At 49.1% G+C, this 19,341-nt stretch overlaps 9 protein-coding genes across 9 annotated transcripts; 6 read left to right on the forward strand and 3 right to left on the reverse strand.

Annotated features, from left to right (window-relative positions):
• Window positions 1-27: 27 nt before the first annotated feature.
• Window positions 28-696, forward strand: CTRU02_212204 (o-methyltransferase family 3; the record flags this gene model as incomplete). The annotated part of the gene is made up of 1 exon (XM_036724967.1): window positions 28-696. The coding sequence occupies one exon, from the start codon at window positions 28-30 to the stop codon at window positions 694-696; it is 669 nt and encodes a 222-aa protein (XP_036583132.1).
• A 1,007-nt stretch (window positions 697-1,703) lies between these two features.
• On the forward strand, window positions 1,704-2,732 carry CTRU02_212205 (alpha/beta hydrolase (glycylpeptide N-tetradecanoyltransferase); the record flags this gene model as incomplete). Its single annotated transcript, XM_036724966.1, has 1 exon — window positions 1,704-2,732. One exon carries the CDS (start codon window positions 1,704-1,706, stop codon window positions 2,730-2,732), a length of 1,029 nt encoding a protein of 342 aa, XP_036583131.1.
• A 964-nt stretch (window positions 2,733-3,696) lies between these two features.
• CTRU02_212206 (uncharacterized protein) lies at window positions 3,697-6,147 on the forward strand (the record flags this gene model as incomplete). The annotated part of the gene is made up of 4 exons (XM_036724965.1): window positions 3,697-3,944; window positions 4,030-5,611; window positions 5,696-5,894; window positions 5,990-6,147. 4 exons carry the CDS (start codon window positions 3,697-3,699, stop codon window positions 6,145-6,147), a joined length of 2,187 nt encoding a protein of 728 aa, XP_036583130.1.
• A 648-nt stretch (window positions 6,148-6,795) lies between these two features.
• CTRU02_212207 (FAD binding domain protein) lies at window positions 6,796-8,991 on the reverse strand (the record flags this gene model as incomplete). Its single annotated transcript, XM_036724964.1, has 4 exons — window positions 6,796-7,896; window positions 7,950-8,361; window positions 8,415-8,802; window positions 8,919-8,991. 4 exons carry the CDS (start codon window positions 8,989-8,991, stop codon window positions 6,796-6,798), a joined length of 1,974 nt encoding a protein of 657 aa, XP_036583129.1.
• A 2,019-nt stretch (window positions 8,992-11,010) lies between these two features.
• On the forward strand, window positions 11,011-12,299 carry CTRU02_212208 (uncharacterized protein; the record flags this gene model as incomplete). Its single annotated transcript, XM_070205793.1, has 3 exons — window positions 11,011-11,140; window positions 11,249-11,762; window positions 11,825-12,299. The coding sequence occupies 3 exons, from the start codon at window positions 11,011-11,013 to the stop codon at window positions 12,297-12,299; spliced, it is 1,119 nt and encodes a 372-aa protein (XP_070060606.1).
• A 697-nt stretch (window positions 12,300-12,996) lies between these two features.
• On the forward strand, window positions 12,997-13,432 carry CTRU02_212209 (arginine deiminase type-3; the record flags this gene model as incomplete). The annotated part of the gene is made up of 2 exons (XM_036724962.1): window positions 12,997-13,082; window positions 13,156-13,432. The coding sequence occupies 2 exons, from the start codon at window positions 12,997-12,999 to the stop codon at window positions 13,430-13,432; spliced, it is 363 nt and encodes a 120-aa protein (XP_036583127.1).
• Window positions 13,433-13,952: 520 nt separating this feature from the next.
• On the reverse strand, window positions 13,953-15,538 carry CTRU02_212210 (vitamin H transporter; the record flags this gene model as incomplete). Its single annotated transcript, XM_036724961.1, has 4 exons — window positions 13,953-14,483; window positions 14,519-15,236; window positions 15,307-15,362; window positions 15,413-15,538. 4 exons carry the CDS (start codon window positions 15,536-15,538, stop codon window positions 13,953-13,955), a joined length of 1,431 nt encoding a protein of 476 aa, XP_036583126.1.
• Window positions 15,539-16,675: 1,137 nt separating this feature from the next.
• Window positions 16,676-17,688, forward strand: CTRU02_212211 (putative short-chain dehydrogenase; the record flags this gene model as incomplete). The annotated part of the gene is made up of 4 exons (XM_036724960.1): window positions 16,676-16,787; window positions 16,840-17,089; window positions 17,146-17,317; window positions 17,380-17,688. 4 exons carry the CDS (start codon window positions 16,676-16,678, stop codon window positions 17,686-17,688), a joined length of 843 nt encoding a protein of 280 aa, XP_036583125.1.
• A 920-nt stretch (window positions 17,689-18,608) lies between these two features.
• CTRU02_212212 (ribose 5-phosphate isomerase b) lies at window positions 18,609-19,175 on the reverse strand (the record flags this gene model as incomplete). The annotated part of the gene is made up of 2 exons (XM_036724959.1): window positions 18,609-18,707; window positions 18,768-19,175. 2 exons carry the CDS (start codon window positions 19,173-19,175, stop codon window positions 18,609-18,611), a joined length of 507 nt encoding a protein of 168 aa, XP_036583124.1.
• Window positions 19,176-19,341: the final 166 nt, after the last annotated feature.

A 19,341-nucleotide genomic window follows, 5' to 3' on the forward strand; every position in this document is an offset into this window, starting at 1 on the left:
CATTTTGACCTTCTGCATATTACCAAAATGTCATCCACTGAGAACGCTACCGTTGCTGCTGCGACTGCAGTCGAGAGACTTGCCGAGAAGAGCCTCTTGCGTCCTAACCAGAAGCTCGATCAGGCAATCATCAGCTCCGAACAGAACGGACTTCCCGCCATCACTGTGTCTCCCCTCCAAGGCCACTTCCTTGCCATCCAGTGTCAACTTATTGGCGCCAAGACAGTCCTCGAGATTGGGACGCTCGGGGGATATTCAACCATTTGGTTCGCAGAGACGGGCGCCAAAGTCACCAGCATCGAGATCAACCCCAAGCATCGCGATGTTGCGCTAAAAAATGTCGCTGGTCTCGATGTCGAAATCATCCTGGGGAATGCACTGGATGTCTTGCCTAAGCTGGCGGAGGAGGGTCGCAAATTCGACATGGTCCTTGTGGATGCTTCTTGGGGAGAGCAGGGTACATACTTCGATTGGGCAGTGAAGTTGACGAGGCCAAAGGGATGCATTTACATTGACAATGTTATTTGGCCCCTTTTGGACAGTGGCCTGGCAGAGGAGGGCAAGAAGTCTCTGCTGACGCATGTTGGCAAGGACGACAGGGTCAAAGCTACGTTGGTCCCGATGATATCGACTGCCCACACGAAATTGGAAGGGCGAACGATTCTTGACGGTTTCATTCTTGCTGTGGTTAACTAGCCAGCCTTGATGTATTTTGGATTCATTTTGTTGGACGCCTGCTTTTAGTTGCTTTGCTTTAACTGTGAAGGTTGGAGGAGCTTGTTACTGCTACAGACTAGCTTGACGGAGATTGGAGTCTACAGTCACATCACAAATTAGCAGATAACTTACTTGATAACTACGTAAAAATACTGTGAATCTTAACTTTGTATGACTTTACGATTATCAAACCGAATGATGCTAAGAAATTAAGTCCTAATCTCAAGGTAGTTGAAGACTCGAATAGGCAGAGCTCCTGAGCAAATGCAATTCAATACCTCCCTACCTCCAACTTATAAGCCGATCTTATGGAAAGTTAGAATGCTTGCATTACTTAAGTTAGTTAGTCGTTCGAGCCAAAAAGAAATGGCCACGGTAAATGAAGACTAAACTGGCTTACCGGCCGGAACCGAGCACTCCCAGGTTACGGCCCATTACCAAACATTAGGAACAAACTAAACAACCTAATTGATACCCCTAGTAGTTTTTGAAAACAACGAAACAAAATACAGAAAGCCGATTCAAGAGATTCAGCTTCGCGATTCTATTAATTAGCAGCTTTTTAACTTGACGCGCTGTCGAAAGCCATAACGACATTCCGTGGTTCTGTCTAATAAGCTACGTACGAAGTGACAAGTAGCCGGGACAGTAGATAATTGCTACCATAAATTAGTTGACACTGAAATAGTTTTGTCGCCCAATTGTATCACGCACCGGTGTGGTTAACAAAGAAATCTGGAAAGCGGGCATTGATACAATCATGCTACAAAGAGTTTGCGACCTCGGCTCATGTGACTGTGCCCCGTGCAGGCATAAGAAGCAAGCTGTCAAGAGCCCGAAGAAGTCTACTTAAAGTCAATTCCTTTTATTTCGTCAAAATAAACATAACAGGAGACGGCCACCCTCAACCGAATGACTACTGGCTGGTTCGGAAACGCAGGCCGCATACACTCAACCGCCCTCACAATTCTTAGAATCACTCCAAAATGTCTGAGCGTCATAGCAATCTGTCAGCATTACAGATATCCCAGCACCCCGCATACGCGACAACCAAATGGAATCTCCAGCCGGATAGTTCGGGCTTCGTTAATGTGGCAGAGTCCAGGCCTGGGGGCCCCTTTCCTCTGTGGTACGAGATTCATGGCCATGGACCCTTGAAAGTGGTGTGGATTATGGGCCTCGGAGGAACACGCAATCTATGGAAACGCCAGACTCGTTATTTTGGTCATGAGAATGGTGACCGTTACAGCTGCCTTGTTTTCGACAACCGTGGAGTAGGCAAGACAGCTACTCCTAACTGCAGATACAACACCACAGAAATGGCCAAAGATATTCTCGACTTATTGAGACAGATTGGCTGGTTAGACTCAGATTCTCCGCATTATCCGAACGACATAAATATTGCGGGCATCAGCCTAGGTGGCATGATAGCGCAAGAGCTCGCTTTACTCATACCACAACGGGTTCAGTCCTTGATATTGATAGGTACCGCACCGAGGCTGATACGGACAGCTCCGATTCATTCACACGTGTTACAACGTATCTTGATGTTCCTCCCCACTGGAGTGGACTCGGAACTTGATCACAAAGCCCGCAGAATATTTTCCAAAAGTTTTCTAGAGGCTCCGGACAACGGGTCTCTGGATCCAAACAACAGATTCCCAAATAACCACGATCGATTCGTGGCGGAAGATCTAGCAGAGAGAGAGGAATCCGATGGCTTGGTACGCAGGAAAGGAATCGTATTGCAAGCTATCGCTGCTGGGTGGCATCATCGCAGTTCAGAAGAGTTGGGCAAAATAGGTGATTTAGTCGGAAGGTCGAGGATCATGGTAATGCATGGCACTCATGATGAGACTATTGCCTTCTCACACGTTGATTTTTTCAAGGTCGGTTTCGGCGACGGACCAGAGTATCATGTATTTGAGGAGTGTGGACACATACCAATGTGGGAGAGAGAAACAGAGTTCAACACCCGCGTTGCCGAATTCATTTACAAAAGTGCGAACCTTTAGATCAAAGAAACAAATTTATCCCATCGGCTGCGGCATGGCAATAGTTATAATCCAATCTATTTCAAGACCCACGTTTCTCTCAATACTGAATCACTTAATGCTCGCTATTTGAGCGAAAGTTACAGTATCGTATTTCATTTAGCTAGTCCCCCTCCGGGCTACGTACCTGGTGCCATACCGCAGCCGATGGGATACCTTCCTCTCACCAATGCCAGATATTTCAGAGTTTAGAACTTACAGTTATCCCATCGGCTGAGAAATATGGCTCTTTAAATGGACTGGTTTGTGCCTGTTGACATGCTGCAGCCGATAGGATAAGAGGAGGATAGCAACGCGTTGTCTCCACTCAATTCCATCCTGTGCAGTGCAGTGAGGTTCACTCTCAAGTCGAGCAACCTGTTTCTATAACACTCTTTATGCATTGAACTTGAGGATCTCAGCTTTCCTGGTTAAAGTTCGTTGATGATTCATGGGGCATACGAGGGCGTACTAAACTCATTTAACCAACGACATTTTACCTTGTGAAGAGATTGATTAGGCCCATACAATTTCATCAAAGAGAATTATGCTTACCGATCGACTGGCCGGAACCGAGATGCCGGACAGATACTCTGTATAGTTGTCTAAACATCCAGGGTTGGTGATCCTCATAGCCCAAGCCATCCTATTCGCTCGGGGCCCGAGAACGCGATAGTGGGAAGCGGGGGTTTACCCCACGTTCGGTAGATTCTTCGACCGAAGCATCAGTAGTGCAAACCCAATCCTACGGATATGTCTTGGCATTTATCCGTTCGTATAATTAAAAGTACTTATACACTATTCAGTCTCACCATTACATGAAGCTCTACTTGACCATTAGGGAGTACAGCACCCCCTGTGGCATCATGTACCTCTGGACGACGCTTTTGTTGGCGCCAAGTTTGGCAGCGGCAGCCATCAATAGGTCAGTAGGCATCTAAGAGAAATGCAACTGTTTAAAGCAAAAAGTTCCGAAGGTCCGACTGACGCTTTCTTACGCAGGCGTGCTATAGTCCAATCATTCAACGTTGTGCGAACTGAGGTACCTAAAGTAATTGATAATACAACAACACCACTTCAGGTTGGAAATGGAGACTTTGCCTTCAATCTTGACATCACTGGCACGCAGTCTTTGATACCGTTCAATACTTTGTCTAGCTGGGGTTGGCACAAAGACAGATTGCCTGACAATGGGTGAGTACCTAGGTTGTGTTCATTATATGGTTGTCAATCATTCGAGCAATTCGTCAAATGACACAGCTGACATGGGAACGTTCAGAGAGAAGCCTGAGGACTACAAAGGTGTTCCAATTAAAACTCACGGAAGAGAGGTCAATTATGATATCGAAGACCCAAAACTACCTGAAATATCAAAATGGCTCAGCGCAAACCCTAACCGTATTAACCTAGGTCGCATCGCGCTGAGTTACAAGAACAGCTTGCTGACAGAGATAACCGACCCTCGTCAGGAATTGGACTTGTGGAATGGCATCGTCACTTCAGTGTTCAAAATAAACGGTCACGACGTAAAAGTCGTTACGCAAGGGGACTTTGAAACTGATTCGGTCACGTTCAACATTCAATCAGACAGTGTTGCGTCTGGGGACCTCGAAGTAGTGTTTGATTTTCCGTTTCCTCCCATTCACAAAGTTGAGAAATCAACCGATTTTGAGATTTTTATGGGAACATACCAGTTCCCGCAAAACCATACCACCTCCATTGTTCAACATCCAAGCCCCTGGATAGATACTGCACACGTTCATCACGAGATGCAAGACACAGCCTATTACTTGAACCTAAGATGGCCCCAAGAACGACCGCTGTCCTTGAGGCGCAATGAACCTGATGGTTCGAATAAAACTACAGCACATCGTTACACGCTCTCTCCGGTTGTCAGTCAACAGAATCAAACCTGCGCCGGAACCCTATCGTTTACCGCTCATTACAGCCCGGAACTCACAAAGCCATCACTTCCATCGGATATCCGTCGACGTAACAGAATAGGCTGGAATGAGTATTGGGAAGAAGGGGGCTTTGTGGATCTCACCGAGTCAACAAATCCAAACGCAACAGAGCTGCAACGTCGTATCATCCTGTCTCAGTATGTGATGAGGATCAACAGTGCAGCGACTGGTCAGCCTCCACAAGAAAGCGGACTCGTATACAATGGTTGGTGGGGTAAGTTTCACTTGGAGATGGTTGTCTGGCACTGCGCGCAGTGGGCGACTTGGGGGCGACAGAGATACTTTGATCGAATCTTCCCAGCCGTCTATGAAAGCCTTCTCCCCAGCTCGGTAGAAAGGGCTCGACGGATGGGCTGGCAAGGAGCCCGATGGCCCAAAATGACAGAACTTGTCACCAAGGGTATTGCGCCTGGCGAGACTCGCGCTTTTCTCCAGTGGCAGCAACCTCATCCAATATACCTGGCTGAGTTGGCATACAAAGCTACACCAACGAAAGAGACACTCCAAAGATGGGACCGTGTTTTGACTTCAACTGCTGACTATATGGCATCTTTTGTTTGGTTGAATAACGTTACCGGTAAATACGATATTGGTCCACCGATCCAAGGTGTGACTGAGAATTCGTCACCGACGGAGATATCCAACTTGGCTTACGAACTTGCTTACTGGCAGTGGGCTCTCAAATCCGCCTGCGAGTGGAAGAAGAAGCTGGGACAATCTTGTCCAGAAGCTTGGACGATGGTAGCGGACAACCTTGCTCCTCCACCACAATTCAACGGATTATACGCCCCCTGGGTAGGAGGCGGCTTGAATGCATCTTGGTGGGATGATCCGACGCTCAGGAAAGATCCCCGAAGTGTGATCATGCTCCAAGGAATCCTTCCGGATACGCCCTTGGTAAGGATTCCTATCTCTTATTTGATCGATAAACGTCCTAAAAACTACAATTGAAAGCCAGCTAATCACGCATCTGGGTAACAGGTGGACCCTGCCGTAGGTTTGAAAACATCTGACAAAGTCTGGGAGGTCTGGGGTGATGAGCAGATCAGAGGCTGGGGCCGTAATCTTTTGGCTATCCACGCCGCACGAATTGGTAATCCCGAACGGGCTATCTACCATCTCACAAACTTTGGTTACTGGAAGTTTGGTGATGAAGGGTTTGCCCATCGTTCGGGTCCTAGTGAGTTACAATCTTCCTCCACAACCGCATTATCCTTAGTGATATCTTCAATACTTTTCTAGGATCAACGTGAGCTAACAAGAATCGCTCTATAGACCCATCGCCGCCCCCGTATTTCCCTGGAAACGGAGGATTTCTCTTGGCGATCAGTTACATGGCGGCCGGTTGGGAAGGTTCCGAAGGCCACGCGCCTGGCTTCCCTAAAGATGGTTCTTGGGTGGTCAAACATGAAGGCTTAATGCAATCGTTGTAGTTAACTGACCCGCCATACCTTCCAACTTTTATCCTATCCCCCCCCGTATGCTACTAGCATCAGAAGTAGAAGTAATATCGCAATCTGTTGATGCATTGTCGGACTATGGTTACATCTTGAGAAGCACTTGCCGCACTAACTTTCACAGTATTAGACTCATCATGTCACAAAGTGATGGCATAAATATTAAAGGTAACATGTGATGTCCTACTTATTATTTTAAAGATACGTAGTAAGCTAGATAGTGTTAAGGGTGGTAGGAACAGACTAAAGTCGACTAAGGTAAGGAAAGAAGCTGGGAAGCTGGTATAAAGGAACGAAGAGTGTAGAGAACCGAATATCCAATACAATCAACTACTATGCGAAAGACACTATCTAACATATAACACTTGAATTTATTTCTAAGAGAAGCTGGTCTCATTGTCTTTCCAGGTTTCTAACGGCAAACCTTGGAATGCGGCTTAGTTGGCGCTTCCCACTTTATAAGTAAACCAAAAATGGAAAGAACCATGCCAATTATCGATACTACTACTGTATTGGAATAAGTTTTGACGTTTATCTTGTGTCGTTTGATCAAAAACTGTTTTTAAGTTCTGTGATATAATTTCTTGATTACTTGCTAACCCACTGGCTCATCTATGGTCTATCCTATTTTGGGCAGAGACGACCGTTCTGGGTCGGGTAGTAATCGATCTGGCCCGTGATATACCAGTCCTCGCTACCAACAGCAGTGGCGGCGTAGAGGACTCCCCAAGGGTCATACTTCTGCTTGAGCTGGTACAAATAGTCGTAGTTGCTGCCGTAATAAGCCTGCTGCAAGTCGGGCTCGTTGATATCCGCCTCATTCAAGTACGCTCCCGCACCGGGACTGGCCTCCCGCCAGGGCTGCAGCTGATCAACAAGCTTCTTGCTCGCGGCAGCAATGTCTTCAGGGGTCGCCTCCTGGCCCCAAGTGGCTCCCAACATGACGTGTGCCAGCGTGGCACGGAAAGCCGGGTTGACTGCATTGGTCTGGTTGACGGAGGGGTTGACTCCCGTCTTAATGTTGTATCCAAGCACATAGCCGGCCTCCTCGGCACTCTGACGGATTGCTTTTGTCTGTGCAGCCAGCTTAGCGGGGTTTTCCCAGTTGGAACGCGGGAAGAAACGAGAGGCAGTGTGGAAGCCCCAGCCACCGCCGGCCTCTGCCTCCGCGCTCCAAGTGTTGAGAACGGTATCGCGGACGCCGTTGAATTCAGTATACTTGACGTTCGAGACCGGAACGTGCAGGGCCGAGAGGTTGGAGAATAGAGGGGCCGAAACGGTGCGGAGCTTGTCTGCGCTCATGTCGATGCCCAGCTGGGGGGCCATGGAAAAGGTGCAGTCTGAGGCACCGGCACACATAAGGGACCAGTGGCTGAACATGCCGGCATCGGCGTACTCGGGAAACACGGCGAAGACGGCATCGACGCCGGACCAAAAGGTCTCAACAGAAACGTTGCTGCCGGTCTTGAAGCTATAGCTGAGAGACGTGATAGGTGTCTTTGGGTAGGCTCGGACGACAAGAGAGGTCACAATACCCCAGGTGCTGCCGCCACCGCCGCGAAGAGCGAAGAAGAGGTCAGGATAGTTCTTCTCGTCGACAGACACGAAACGGCCGTTCGGGAGGACAACCTCCATGGAAAGAACCTGGTCGGCGCCTGTACCGTACGCGGAAATCAGCGGTCCGTTACCGCCACCGGCGATGTAGCCTCCTCCAACTCCAATAGTCTGCTCACGGTTAATTGATGTTTTAGGTGAAAAGGGTGTCGGAAAAGACTTACACGGGCGATTCCACCAACAACCTGCAGGCCTTGTTTATCAGCCGCCTCATAAAAGTCAAGCATGGTGACACCAGAGCCAATCTTGAAGGCCGGACCCCGGTAGCCAGAGGCGCGGTGATTGTAGTTGGCGCCAAGGTACTGAATGCCCTGAAGGTGATGGGTCCAGACGGATAGAGCACCGGCACCGGTGGACTTGCCGTTAAAGTCATGGCCCTTGTTCTTGACGTTCAGACGCAAGTTGAGGTTACGAGCGAAGTTGACAGCGAGCTGAATTTGAGCGACATTGGTGGCCTTCAAGACGTAGGAAGGATGTCCACCCTGAGTGCAGGTGGCGTTGGAGCGAGCAAAGCTAGGAGGCAGACAGCTCACACCCTCATAGATGGGGAAGTCCAGACCAGTAGGCTCAGATGCCCTGTGCTAGGTTAACAGAGGGATGTTTGTTACGTTATACCTTTCGTAACTTACTGGTAGAAAGGACTCGACCATTTGGCAGTGACCTCATCGCACTTGGCCTTGTTGTACTGAGGCCAGTCCTTGTAACACACAGCCGCGGAAGGGACACCGTCGATTAAAGCCAAACCCGTCAGCAAGTCGAATAAGAACCATGTGGCAGGCGAAGGCCAGGCACGGTCACCAGGGAAGACCTTGCACGAGCGGGCAGCTCTCTTGGCAACAGCAGCATCCTCATCGCCAAACTCGAAGAGGCTCACGTCACTGAGATTGTAGTTTGTCAGGTTGGCAATCACTTCCGTGGTAAGTTGAGACACCTCAAAGTCGAAGTAGCTGATTCCCGACGCCGCGGCCGTGGTAGCAACTTCTTCAACTGCAGGGGCGACCGTGTCGCTGGTAATAGCTGCAAGGCACAAGGATTAGTTGGCGTGACACATAAGCATACAGCTGTAGCCCAGAAGTCCTAGACAAGATGCAAGGAGATGGGCAGCAGCATGTGACAGATCAAGAACAACATACCGTCACCCTGGATGATCTGGCAAAGTGCTAGGTTGGTAAGCGACAGGGCCGCGAGAATCGCAGCTCGTGACATTGTGGCGAATGTCCTGAAGTCCAAATATCGTAAATCAATATGGAAGACGTTGAAACGAATGACTGGGCCAGGCGACAGACGGCACGGAGCAGGATGGCTGAGGAAGCGAAAACCAATTTGCTAACCTCTGGTGCTAGAAACCCATGATCTTTATACGTAACTTCGTCTTCCTTGCAAGGTGGCTAAATAACAGCTGCCGAGGGGCGAGACTCCGGCAATTTCCTCTATGAGGTGGTTCACGAGTGCCTAGCCCACTCCTTATCCAATGATCCGCCAGGGTCTAGAGATGCAAAATTGCTGACCAAGAGCCTGGGTTCTGAGCGCAAATAGTAAACAGACTCATTGGCAATGTTATGAGCTGGCGTGGCTTTCATCATGGATTAGCCGCCCACTGTCGGAGGCTCGCTCCGTAAACAGGCCGAAGAGACTCCACCTCCCAATTCAGAACCAGACGCACCTACCGCCCGCCGAGATGTTGAATGCTGGCAAGTCGATCTCGTTTAACCAACAGCACATACCTGTTCATCACAAGTCGTAAAAGGGGGATTAAGAATGCTTTTGAGGCACCCAATAGTCGGAAATTGCTGTCCTGCACTGCGCCGCTGTGTTGCATTCGTTTCTTCATCTCGGGATCCATGTTCTTGCAACAACATTCTGTCAGAGTTCGTACCAACAAGTCTCGGTTGACAGACTCCTGTGTTTGCACATCGAAGAGCCAACAAGACCATCAGTGGGGCTCAGCGCTCGACTTTCCCGTTTCGGTACGGCTTGGAGCAAGGATATGGAGAGTCCCCATACAATAACAGGGCCGCTGGGGAATCGGATGAGGGTTACCTTTAGCTACGGAGTGCTGCACCAACAAGTGGCAAGGAACATATGCCATGGGTAATAGATTAAGAGGAGGAGATCCATGGAGTTTCATACGACCAGACCCATGCGTTTACGGAACCCCATGGATAAAGCGCAAGGTTAAAAGCTCTCAAAGGTGCGGATGTGGCCGTTGATATTCACACCAACTTGGGCATGATTGGTCAAGGCAGTGGAACTGACCTCAATCCTTTCAAAAGCCCTCACAATTCGTCTCGTAATTATGTTGGTTCAGTCTTGAATCCCCCCAGCATCTCCACAAAATTCCTCATTTTGATCCGGGAAAGTCCTCCGATGCTCATTGCTTTTTCTTCCAATGGAGTTTGTTACTATCCATAAAGAACTTCTAGCCCTACTGAAGCGGACAATGTTTTCAAATTTGTGTAGACGATATTTCACACTGTGGGTGTTCATCTAGGGCTCAAGGCAATCGTAATAGTGCTACAGAGAATGGCATGTTGAGTGACCTCTCTGATCTGAGTTAAATAGACGCGCAAGCATATCAGGTGGGGCTCTGTTGCTTCATCTTCAATCGAGCCAGAGACACAAACAGAAGTCTGAATAACATACGTTAGGAATACACAGAAATCCACGAGGCTGAAAGGCACAAAAAAGGTCAGGGTGAGTGGAAACCAGGCCGGAAAGCCGTCGAGGGGCTGCGGCGAGAATATGAGCTCAGGGATGCCACGCAACGAAATTGAACATCAATATCCAGGCCTTGGGCATTAAACGAGTAGGACAGGGGAGTTTTCTCTACTGACCTTTCTCCCGAAGTCGGTACACCCTTCTTGAAGGCAACAGGCGGAAATTTCCTTCTCCGAGCCATGTCTCCGGGATCAAATTTTGCTAGTTAGCCGTGCCACACTGCGCCGCATCTCGAAATATCCTGGGAGCTGAAGATTATTAGGTTCCCTGATGTCTTTTTGAGAAATGGACGTCTTGGTTCGATATCAAGTAAATCGCTGTTGTCGGTCGTTCTAGCCCACCGCCACCTACCCGGTCGCTTACATCTGGTCTGGCCCTGAAAGATATCATATATGGCGGGCCACGGCTATCTGCCCGGCCGATATCTAGGCGGTCAACTGCCGCTCTTCAATTTCAGTGTGAATTGCTTTAACCTTTGGTCAGTGCAGACATATCCGCAGTCCCATCATGGCCGGAGAACCGACTAGCTGGCTCCAAAACTTGGGCATCGCCATTGAGATATTCTGTCCTGCCCTTTCCCTCATCGTCACTGCCCTGAGGCTGTATATCAGAATCGACACGAAGAATCTTGGATGGGGTGGGTCTTTTTAAAAAACATTCGAGGCAGTTTTCTAACATCTATTTCGTAGATGATGCGTGCATTTGCGTTGCAGTGGCCCTAACTGTTGGTTTGGGCGTCGGCTCCATCATATGTATGTCCAACTGGCAGTGCGGAATCCCAAATTGAAGAATGCTTACCGTCTTCCAGGCATAAAAGAGCTTTACATCGGCATACACTATTGGGATGTCCCACAGCCCATGGACCCCAGGAAGGGTATGCTGTGGATTTTCATCGTCGGCACCATATATAACCCCATACTGGCTCTTGCGAAGCAGTCGGTCCTCATCTTCCTGCTGAGATTCTCTGGAGTAAAGAATGTGGTCCGGAATGTCATCTGGGCCACCGCAACTTTCAACATTGCGCTGATGATTGCTACTTTTTTGGTCCTCATCTTCCAATGTACGCCAGTTGAGGCGACTTGGAACAAGGCAATCGCCGGCAAGTGTATTGACGGGTTCGCTTTCGCTGTTACAGCGGGAAGCTTGACAGTCCTCACTGACATCATCATTGTTGGACTTCCGTTCTATGTTTTTCTTGGGCTCAACATGAACAAGAAAAAGAAGATCGGGTTGATGGTAGTGTTCGCATTGGGTATCGCGTGAGTCAACCTCTAGAGCTAGTCCAGCCCTTGGCTCTCCATCTGACAAAAGTTCATCACAGTGTCACCGCCGTCAGCGTCGTTCGTCTTTATTTCCTCGCCGTAAATTTTACCGACATGAGCCCAGATAAGAATTTCTCCCTTGGCTTTTGCGTGTCACAGATCGAGTGCAGCCTGGCTATTATCACCGCTTCCGCCCCTGCCCTATGGCCCCTCGTCCGTCGATGGATGCCACAACTTAAGTCTACGAAAGATTACGAGTATTATAACCGCAAATACCACACTGGTCAGCAGGGTTGGATAAGAACAGCCGATGGTCCCAGCACAGTGCCGGATGCTGGGGACTCTATCGGGATGAATAATATGAGTGGAAGACGGGTCCAGACTGAGGTACGGTCTAATACTGGGCCGTTCCCGCATGATTCGGATGAAGAGTTGATGAAGGGTACGGGTATTATGCGGACTACCAATTTCGTCGTTACCAGCGAGGTTGACTCTACACGTAATACAATGGTCCACGACGGAAAGGTGACGTAGAAAGTGCCGGGCCGCAGCGAATTTAGTTTCTCATTCAATAAGCAATAGAATAGATATAGACCGTGAATAGTATCGGCTCCCGCTTCTTGCCGTCATCAATGAGTACCAGCTTCCGATTCTGAAGAAAGTCATTGTTTCACCGAGTCCCCGCATAGTATCTTGACATGTATGACGAACTAGGTACATAGCAATCAGGCTAGGAAAGGTGTAAAATAGTAACTTAATCTGGGAAGAGGGGATTTGCTTAGGAAAGCACATAGGAACCGATTTATGTGTACGCAGAATATTAGTGGACAACGCGGGAAAGGTAATTCCGATCGCCAGGCGGTGTGAGTCCGCGCAATTAAATCAAGGAAATCAGCCGCCTACTTCGAAGTCCTGATTATAAGATTATCCTTAAAGCAATTACATTACTGCTCTTTCGGAGTCCAGCATTCACGAACATCAACACTTCCAAAAACACAAACGCATCGTCATGGCTCTTGAGCTCTATATCCAACCCTGAATTGAAACCCCTGCCAACAGTCTCCATCCGCCGCATATCGAGCAGCCCCTTCGAGTCCAAATTGAAGGTCCTCGTGAATCAATTGAAAAGCTTTTCCCGTCTATTGTATGGAAAACCAGTCTGCTTTCCCATATTTTCCCCCAGTCAGCTGGCCCAGCACTTGCAGCATTGACGTTCCGCCACATCTACGGCATGGACATCCGCCCAGACGTCCGTGATGATATGGTCGTGCGAGACGAATACCTGGGGTGGGTTCAATCAGATAACGGAATATTAGAGTAAGAATGAGTATCTTCCTGACTGAATCTAGTGTCTTGCATGCTTGCAGCTGAAAGACGTGTTTCTAAATAGGGACATCGACTATTATGGCGTGACGTTCGATCACCTAGTTCCCACCGACGATGCCGATCCGGAAGTGCTGCAAATTAATATTATAGAGACTGACAATGACGATGGCCAGTATGCGAATACATACTTACCTTTCTCGGTCAATGCATTGGATTACACAGGAAAAAATGTATTGGCCGTTCCTAGATGCTGCCAGAAAAGGAAGGGCACGCAGGATCGCCAGAGGGTGAATGAGTCGGTTTTGGAAAGGGATGAGCAGCGCCCAGTTACTGAGCCATAGAGCTGTATCAGAACCTCCATGGACAACAGCAAGGACGGCCTTCAGATTTAATACATTTACAAAAGAATATATCAGTTGACGACGCATGCAACGCGAAATATCTTGGCCGCCTGGGCTTAACTCTGGCCTCGCTTCCTCAACGGAGACTAAGGTAGGCGGTTGGGTCGAAAAGCTGAGGGGTCTGAAAGACCGTGCAGACAAAGTCTCACCTCCATAGCCAGGCGGTTATTATTGACGAGGGTAGCGCAGCCTCCCAATCTCATGTCGCAAATCGAATGTGACAAGTAGCTTGACTCCGAAATGCGCCAGACAGAAGCCAGGTGTGGTTGATCAGTGCAAGCGCCGTGAGATAAGGTACATACATAACGACCCTGACGAGTAAATTTGCAGTGTATTGATTCAGCTATGATTGTTTGCTGGTATTTGCAGTTGGGTATCAACTTAAATAATGACAATGAAGCCCCCGAGACTATATTAGCGGCGTTTGATTCTGAATGATCTTTACACATCTGAACCGCTCTTACTCCCGTTCCTTCCTCAAGAAAACGTGGAGGGCAATGTAAGAAGCCACACCTGTGAAACACAGACCACTAATAACACCAAAGCCCATGAGGTATTTGGGGGCATCTGTGGAGGGGAAAAGATAAGCGCCATAGATTTGGGCAAGGTTTCCCATCGCGTTGACGAATGCGAGGGAAATGGCCCTTGTCTCAGTAGGCATGTTTCCGAAGCTGACGGAAGCATAAGAAAGGGCCAAACCGTTGGAAGCCCAGAGGCCAGAGGCCATGATAACAAGAAGGGCATACCGGGCCTTGAAGTTGTAGACGACGCAGATAATGATGGAGCACAGCATAGCCACGGTCATCCAAGCACCGAGTATCAGACCGCGCCACTTGCTGTGCTGATCGGCGAAGTATCCGGTAATAGCGGTGCACACGAACGCTACACCAAAGATGGGAATCGTCATATACTGTGCACTCGTCGACTCGTACCCCAGGCCTTTGACGAGAGTAGGGTAAAAATAGGACAGGGTTGAGGATCCGACAATAGCCTGTGCAATCGATGGTCAGTTGGGACTGCTATCGCGACGACACTGTGGGTGATGTCGATTGTCCGACTTACCATGTAACCAACCACGAAGAGCCACGTCCTCCAGTTGACCATACTAAGCTTGAAGGCTGCCCAGTGGCCAAGTCGTGGTTCTTCCTCCGTTCGCCTAGACTGTTCATCGCTCTTGAGTCTTCGGATTGCCAATGCCTTCTCCCTGTCATTGAACTTAAGCTTCGACGTGTTCTCGGGGAAATCAGGAAGGATAAAAGATGCAACTATGGCAGCACCAACGGTGGCAGCACCCTCGACTATAAACAGCCAACGCCACCCCGCGATGCCGTGCGCATTATGAAGGCCACTGGTGATTGACCCGGCCAAGATGCCACCGAAAGCGCCCGACAGAATGGCAGCGGATATGTAGACGGCGAAACGTTTGCTCTGCTCCTCCTTCTTATACCATGAAGAGAGCAGAAGTAACACACCAGGAGCAAATCCTGATTCAAGTGAACCCATGACTGCCCTAAAGCCAACAAGAGCTCCATAACTAGGGGTGAAAGCCATGCCGATTGTCACCGCACCCCACAGTGCCATGATGGCCGGTAGGTAAATACTAGGTCGTGTCCGAGTAAGAATCATGTTGGAGGGGACTTCGAAGACGACGTATCCGATGAAAAAGACGACGAGGGCGATGGAGTATCTTCCAGAATCGAGGTTGAGGTCTTTGTCCATGCCAGCAATCTTGGCGTTGCCGATGCTGAAGACAAGGGAAAAGGGGTTAGTATGCAGCCAAACATAGAGCTCTACAAAGATTGGATTCAACATACTTGGTTCTGTCCATGTAGGAAAGTAGATACATAACCCACATCAAGGGCAAGATATACTGTTTGGTAGAAGTCAGTCATGATTGCATAGAGCATTGGGGTTTCTGACCATGTCTATTTTTCTCACGAGCTTCTTTTCCTCGTCACTTCCTGGAACGTAGTCGTCGACCGGATATTCCATCTCCTTGCCAATGGCATGCTCATGCTCATTGCTGGAGGTCTCGTTCTTCTCCATGGTGGGCTAAGCTGAGAAAGGGATGAGTGAACACTGATGATGGAAACCGTGGACTGGAGATCGGTGTAGTTGTCGAAGAAACAACGGACCGCGCTGGCAAGAAAGGGGTTGTCAACGGAGAACTAAGGGTTCAAGCGCAGGAGCCAATTGGCATAATGTGTGTTCTTAAGTAGAAGAGAGTTGATGAACTTGCTCTGCCTTCGGCCGAGGAGTGTATTACGTACGGGTGCCCGGATACAAGGTGCTCGTAATGGCGAGGTTGCTGCCTTGGTCAGAGTGTTGTACGTCTCCGGCTATGCTTGCTTTGCACATAACATGGAGGCAACCTCTTATGCCAGCTTATGCGCGTTGATCGTACCACCCAACCGGGCTTGAGCATCCTGGGTGCCAGGCCAATGTAATTGGTAGAATTTCTCCCGAACCCCCCAGTCTGGGGGAAACTGGGGTTGACTGAACTTTCGACTTTCTGCGGGGTCCGGGGAGTCAATCCGGACTTAGTATCTAGTAGCGCAAGTTTCTGGCAAGTTTTTGAAGGGAATGTGTTACCGCGTGTCGAGGCTAGAGGGAAAATTGGGGCTTTGCAAGAGTCATTTTTTTCTCCGTCAAGTGAGGTAGTTGAGCAGGGGCTGAACGTGGAGTTGATGAGAAACCGCGTTTCGTGGGCTGGCCGCGCTTAGATGCCGTTGCAGGAATTGAGCCGCGAGCCGCGGTCATTTACCCGCACGGATGCTGCTTGAAGAACTGACGTGGAGCCAACATTTCTATCTGAACTGACTACCTAGGGAGCCACATGCAGCGGCGTGTCACATTGGACGCAACCAAGGTGCCGATGGCATATTACCATTCTTCCTGAATCGCGAGTCGCGGGCCATACGGCTTCGGGCCCTCCATTATGCGATCGCCCCACGGCATAAACGCCGACTGCGGATTACGGGTGTTTCTAGGAACCTACGATTGCATACTTAAGACACGGAAAACTTTCCAGTGATGGTGACACTGAAGCATAGCTACATCGAAAACAATACTTGTTTTGTACCCACGCCCATAGTAAGCTACGGACTGCAATTCTAATAAGCAGCCTGAATCACTTAGAGAGCTTGCAATTCTTTATACCTATCACAAAAACCTATTTTCACAATGGCCGGTGAGCAGAACGGTAACGGCGAAGCCAATGGCTCGACATACCTTAGCACTCTTCCTAAGCCTGACCATGACTGGAAGGTTTCCTTGAAGGACAAGGTCATCGCTAGTAAGATTACTCAAACCAATCCCAAGCGCCCAAGCACTAACACCTGCGAAAGTCTCTGGTGCCAACCAGGGAATCGGCCTGGGTATTGCTGAGGTCTGCCTCTTTAACGATGCTGCCGCTGTCTACAGCTTGGATATCTCTTCGCCTGGCGATGACTTCGCTGCCTTGAGCAAGCGTTTCCCAGGCAAGCTTGACTTCCAGCACTGCGATGTGACGGACTACAAGAGCGTCGAAGGCGCACTTAACGCCATTGTTGATGCTAAGGGCCGCTTCGACGGCATGGTTGCCAACGCCGGCGCAACGTAAGTACCATTGTTGGTTGAATTGGGTAGAGCCTTGATGCTGACGGCTTGCAAAGTAAGCATCAGCCCGCCTTGGATTTCACCCCCGAACAATTCGACTTCCTCTTCAAGCTTAACGTGACCGGCTCCTGGAACTGCGCCACCGCTGCCGCGAGGACATTTATCAGACTCGGCAGCAAGGGAAGCATCGTCTTCACTGCTAGCATGACTTCCTACAGACCTAACCGGGTAAGTGGTCTTCCTTACTAGGTATCCGAGAAGCTTATGGGACTAACGGTATTATTTGATAGGCTGCCCCCTCTGCACCTTATGGCGCTACCAAGGGCGCCATTCGCAACATGACCCACACACTTGCCATGGAGTGGGCGCAACACGGTATCCGTGTCAACTCCATCTCTCCCGGCTTTGTCAAGACCGCATTGACCTACTACGTTGAGACTTCCCCTGACTGGGACACCAAGATGAAGTACTACGGCGGTATGCCCCGCTTGGCTCTGCCCCAGGAGCTGGGCGGCGCCTACGTTTACTTGTTGAGCGAGACTGCTACTTACACTACCGGTATTGATATCCCGATTGCGGGTATTGTTGGCGCTTGGTAAACGAATTTAATGATACCACTTATGGGGCTGGAGGCATAAAAAAATGTAGACATGAAATCAATAGACTAAATGACAGTTATCGTTGACATCATTCAATGGGCCTTGAGCTTTGTTCCCATGAACATATCAACTTTCCTTGGGTAGCGGATTTTCATGGCGTCTATCACCATGCTCAGATTGACTCTGAAAGCGATGTTAGCAGAACAAATGGTTGTTTTGCTGCTCCTGTGACTTTTATGTCTCTGAATCCTTTCTAATCATACCACTATAAGGTAGAGTAACAGTGACAAGATGCCGGCCAGCTTTGAATATGCCAGGGCTCTGCTTGGCACCCACGTGGCACACACCCTGGAAAGTACCCTAGCGCATCAAGCATAAGTAGGTTGTGCGATGTCCCGCTCTTCTCAGCAAATAGAAGTAGCCCAGTGGGTGTCCTGGTTGAGTGAGGTAAAGATATTGTAACTGTTCGTTATAGTGTACCTACTCCTGCGAACTTCCTAGCCGTTGATCTTCTTATCCCTATTTTCTACATACTTCAAATAGTTTCTCCGACTGTAAGAGAGTGTATGTGGTGAATTCTCAGGATTAAGAGAGATTAATGATCGAAGAAGCGATGGGTTCCGTGGATTAGCACCTTAGATAGCTGGCATTACCATCTTAATAATCTTGTCTCATAATATATTCAAATAACTTATGGTTTCGACGTTGAGTCCTTCCTAGGCGTCTTAACTCCGACAAGATTCGTCGAGCATATGAAGAAGAGGCAGTGTTCTGCCTCTTTTCGTGGCCATTGTATGATAATAATCGAGAAGCATACAAGCAGTACGTCAAAGTCGGCATGCGAAAACGAATATGGAGGACATAACATTACAAAAAAAAGAAATTCATTTCATTACTTCATTTTGGCCTATCTTATCAAGCTATGCCTGCTGCGCAATCCCGTTAGAAGCCTTCAATCCACTCGACTGCCTCGCGTCGTAGTCATCAATAACCTTGACCTTGGCTGCTGAAGCCGAGTTCTTTATATGATTCGGTTAGTATCATCCGGCCTGCTCTCGGCATGGGTAGAGAAAACTTACAGGGTCAAACTGGTAACCCAACCACTCGGCGACCAACCTCCTTGCAAGTTCAATACCAATCACACGCTGACCGAGACAAAGAACCTGGGCGTTGTTGCTCTTGACGGCCCTCTCGACGGAGAAGCTGTCGTGCGCCGTAACGGCCCGGACTCCAGGGACCTTGTTCGCGGAGATGGCAACACCGAGACCGGTGCCGCAGATAAGGACGGCGCGGTCGACCTCGCCGCTTGCGACCTTCTCCGCCGCAGTAAGGGCGAAGTGTGCGTAGGCTGTCTTGTCCGACTCCGAGGAGGGACCAACGTCGACAACGGAGGCGACGCGGGGATCCTTGGCCAGGTCTGCGGCTATGACAGCCTTGTAGTTGAAACCGGCGTCGTCACCTCCAAGGGCAATTCTAAGACCAGCCATTTTGAAGATGGGGGATACAAAAAGATCGAATGCTGTACAGGATTGGCTGGGGTTGTTTGGCAGAATTGTATGAGAATCGTGGGTGGGAGTTTTTGATCTATCTTAGTTTAAAGCTGGTATGGCGGAACTTGAATCCATAGCTCTTGTTCATGTATTTTTCTATGTT

Source organism: Colletotrichum truncatum (assembly GCF_014235925.2).
Source record: "Colletotrichum truncatum strain CMES1059 chromosome Unknown Contig_0008, whole genome shotgun sequence".
Lineage (NCBI taxonomy): Eukaryota > Fungi > Ascomycota > Sordariomycetes > Glomerellales > Glomerellaceae > Colletotrichum > Colletotrichum truncatum.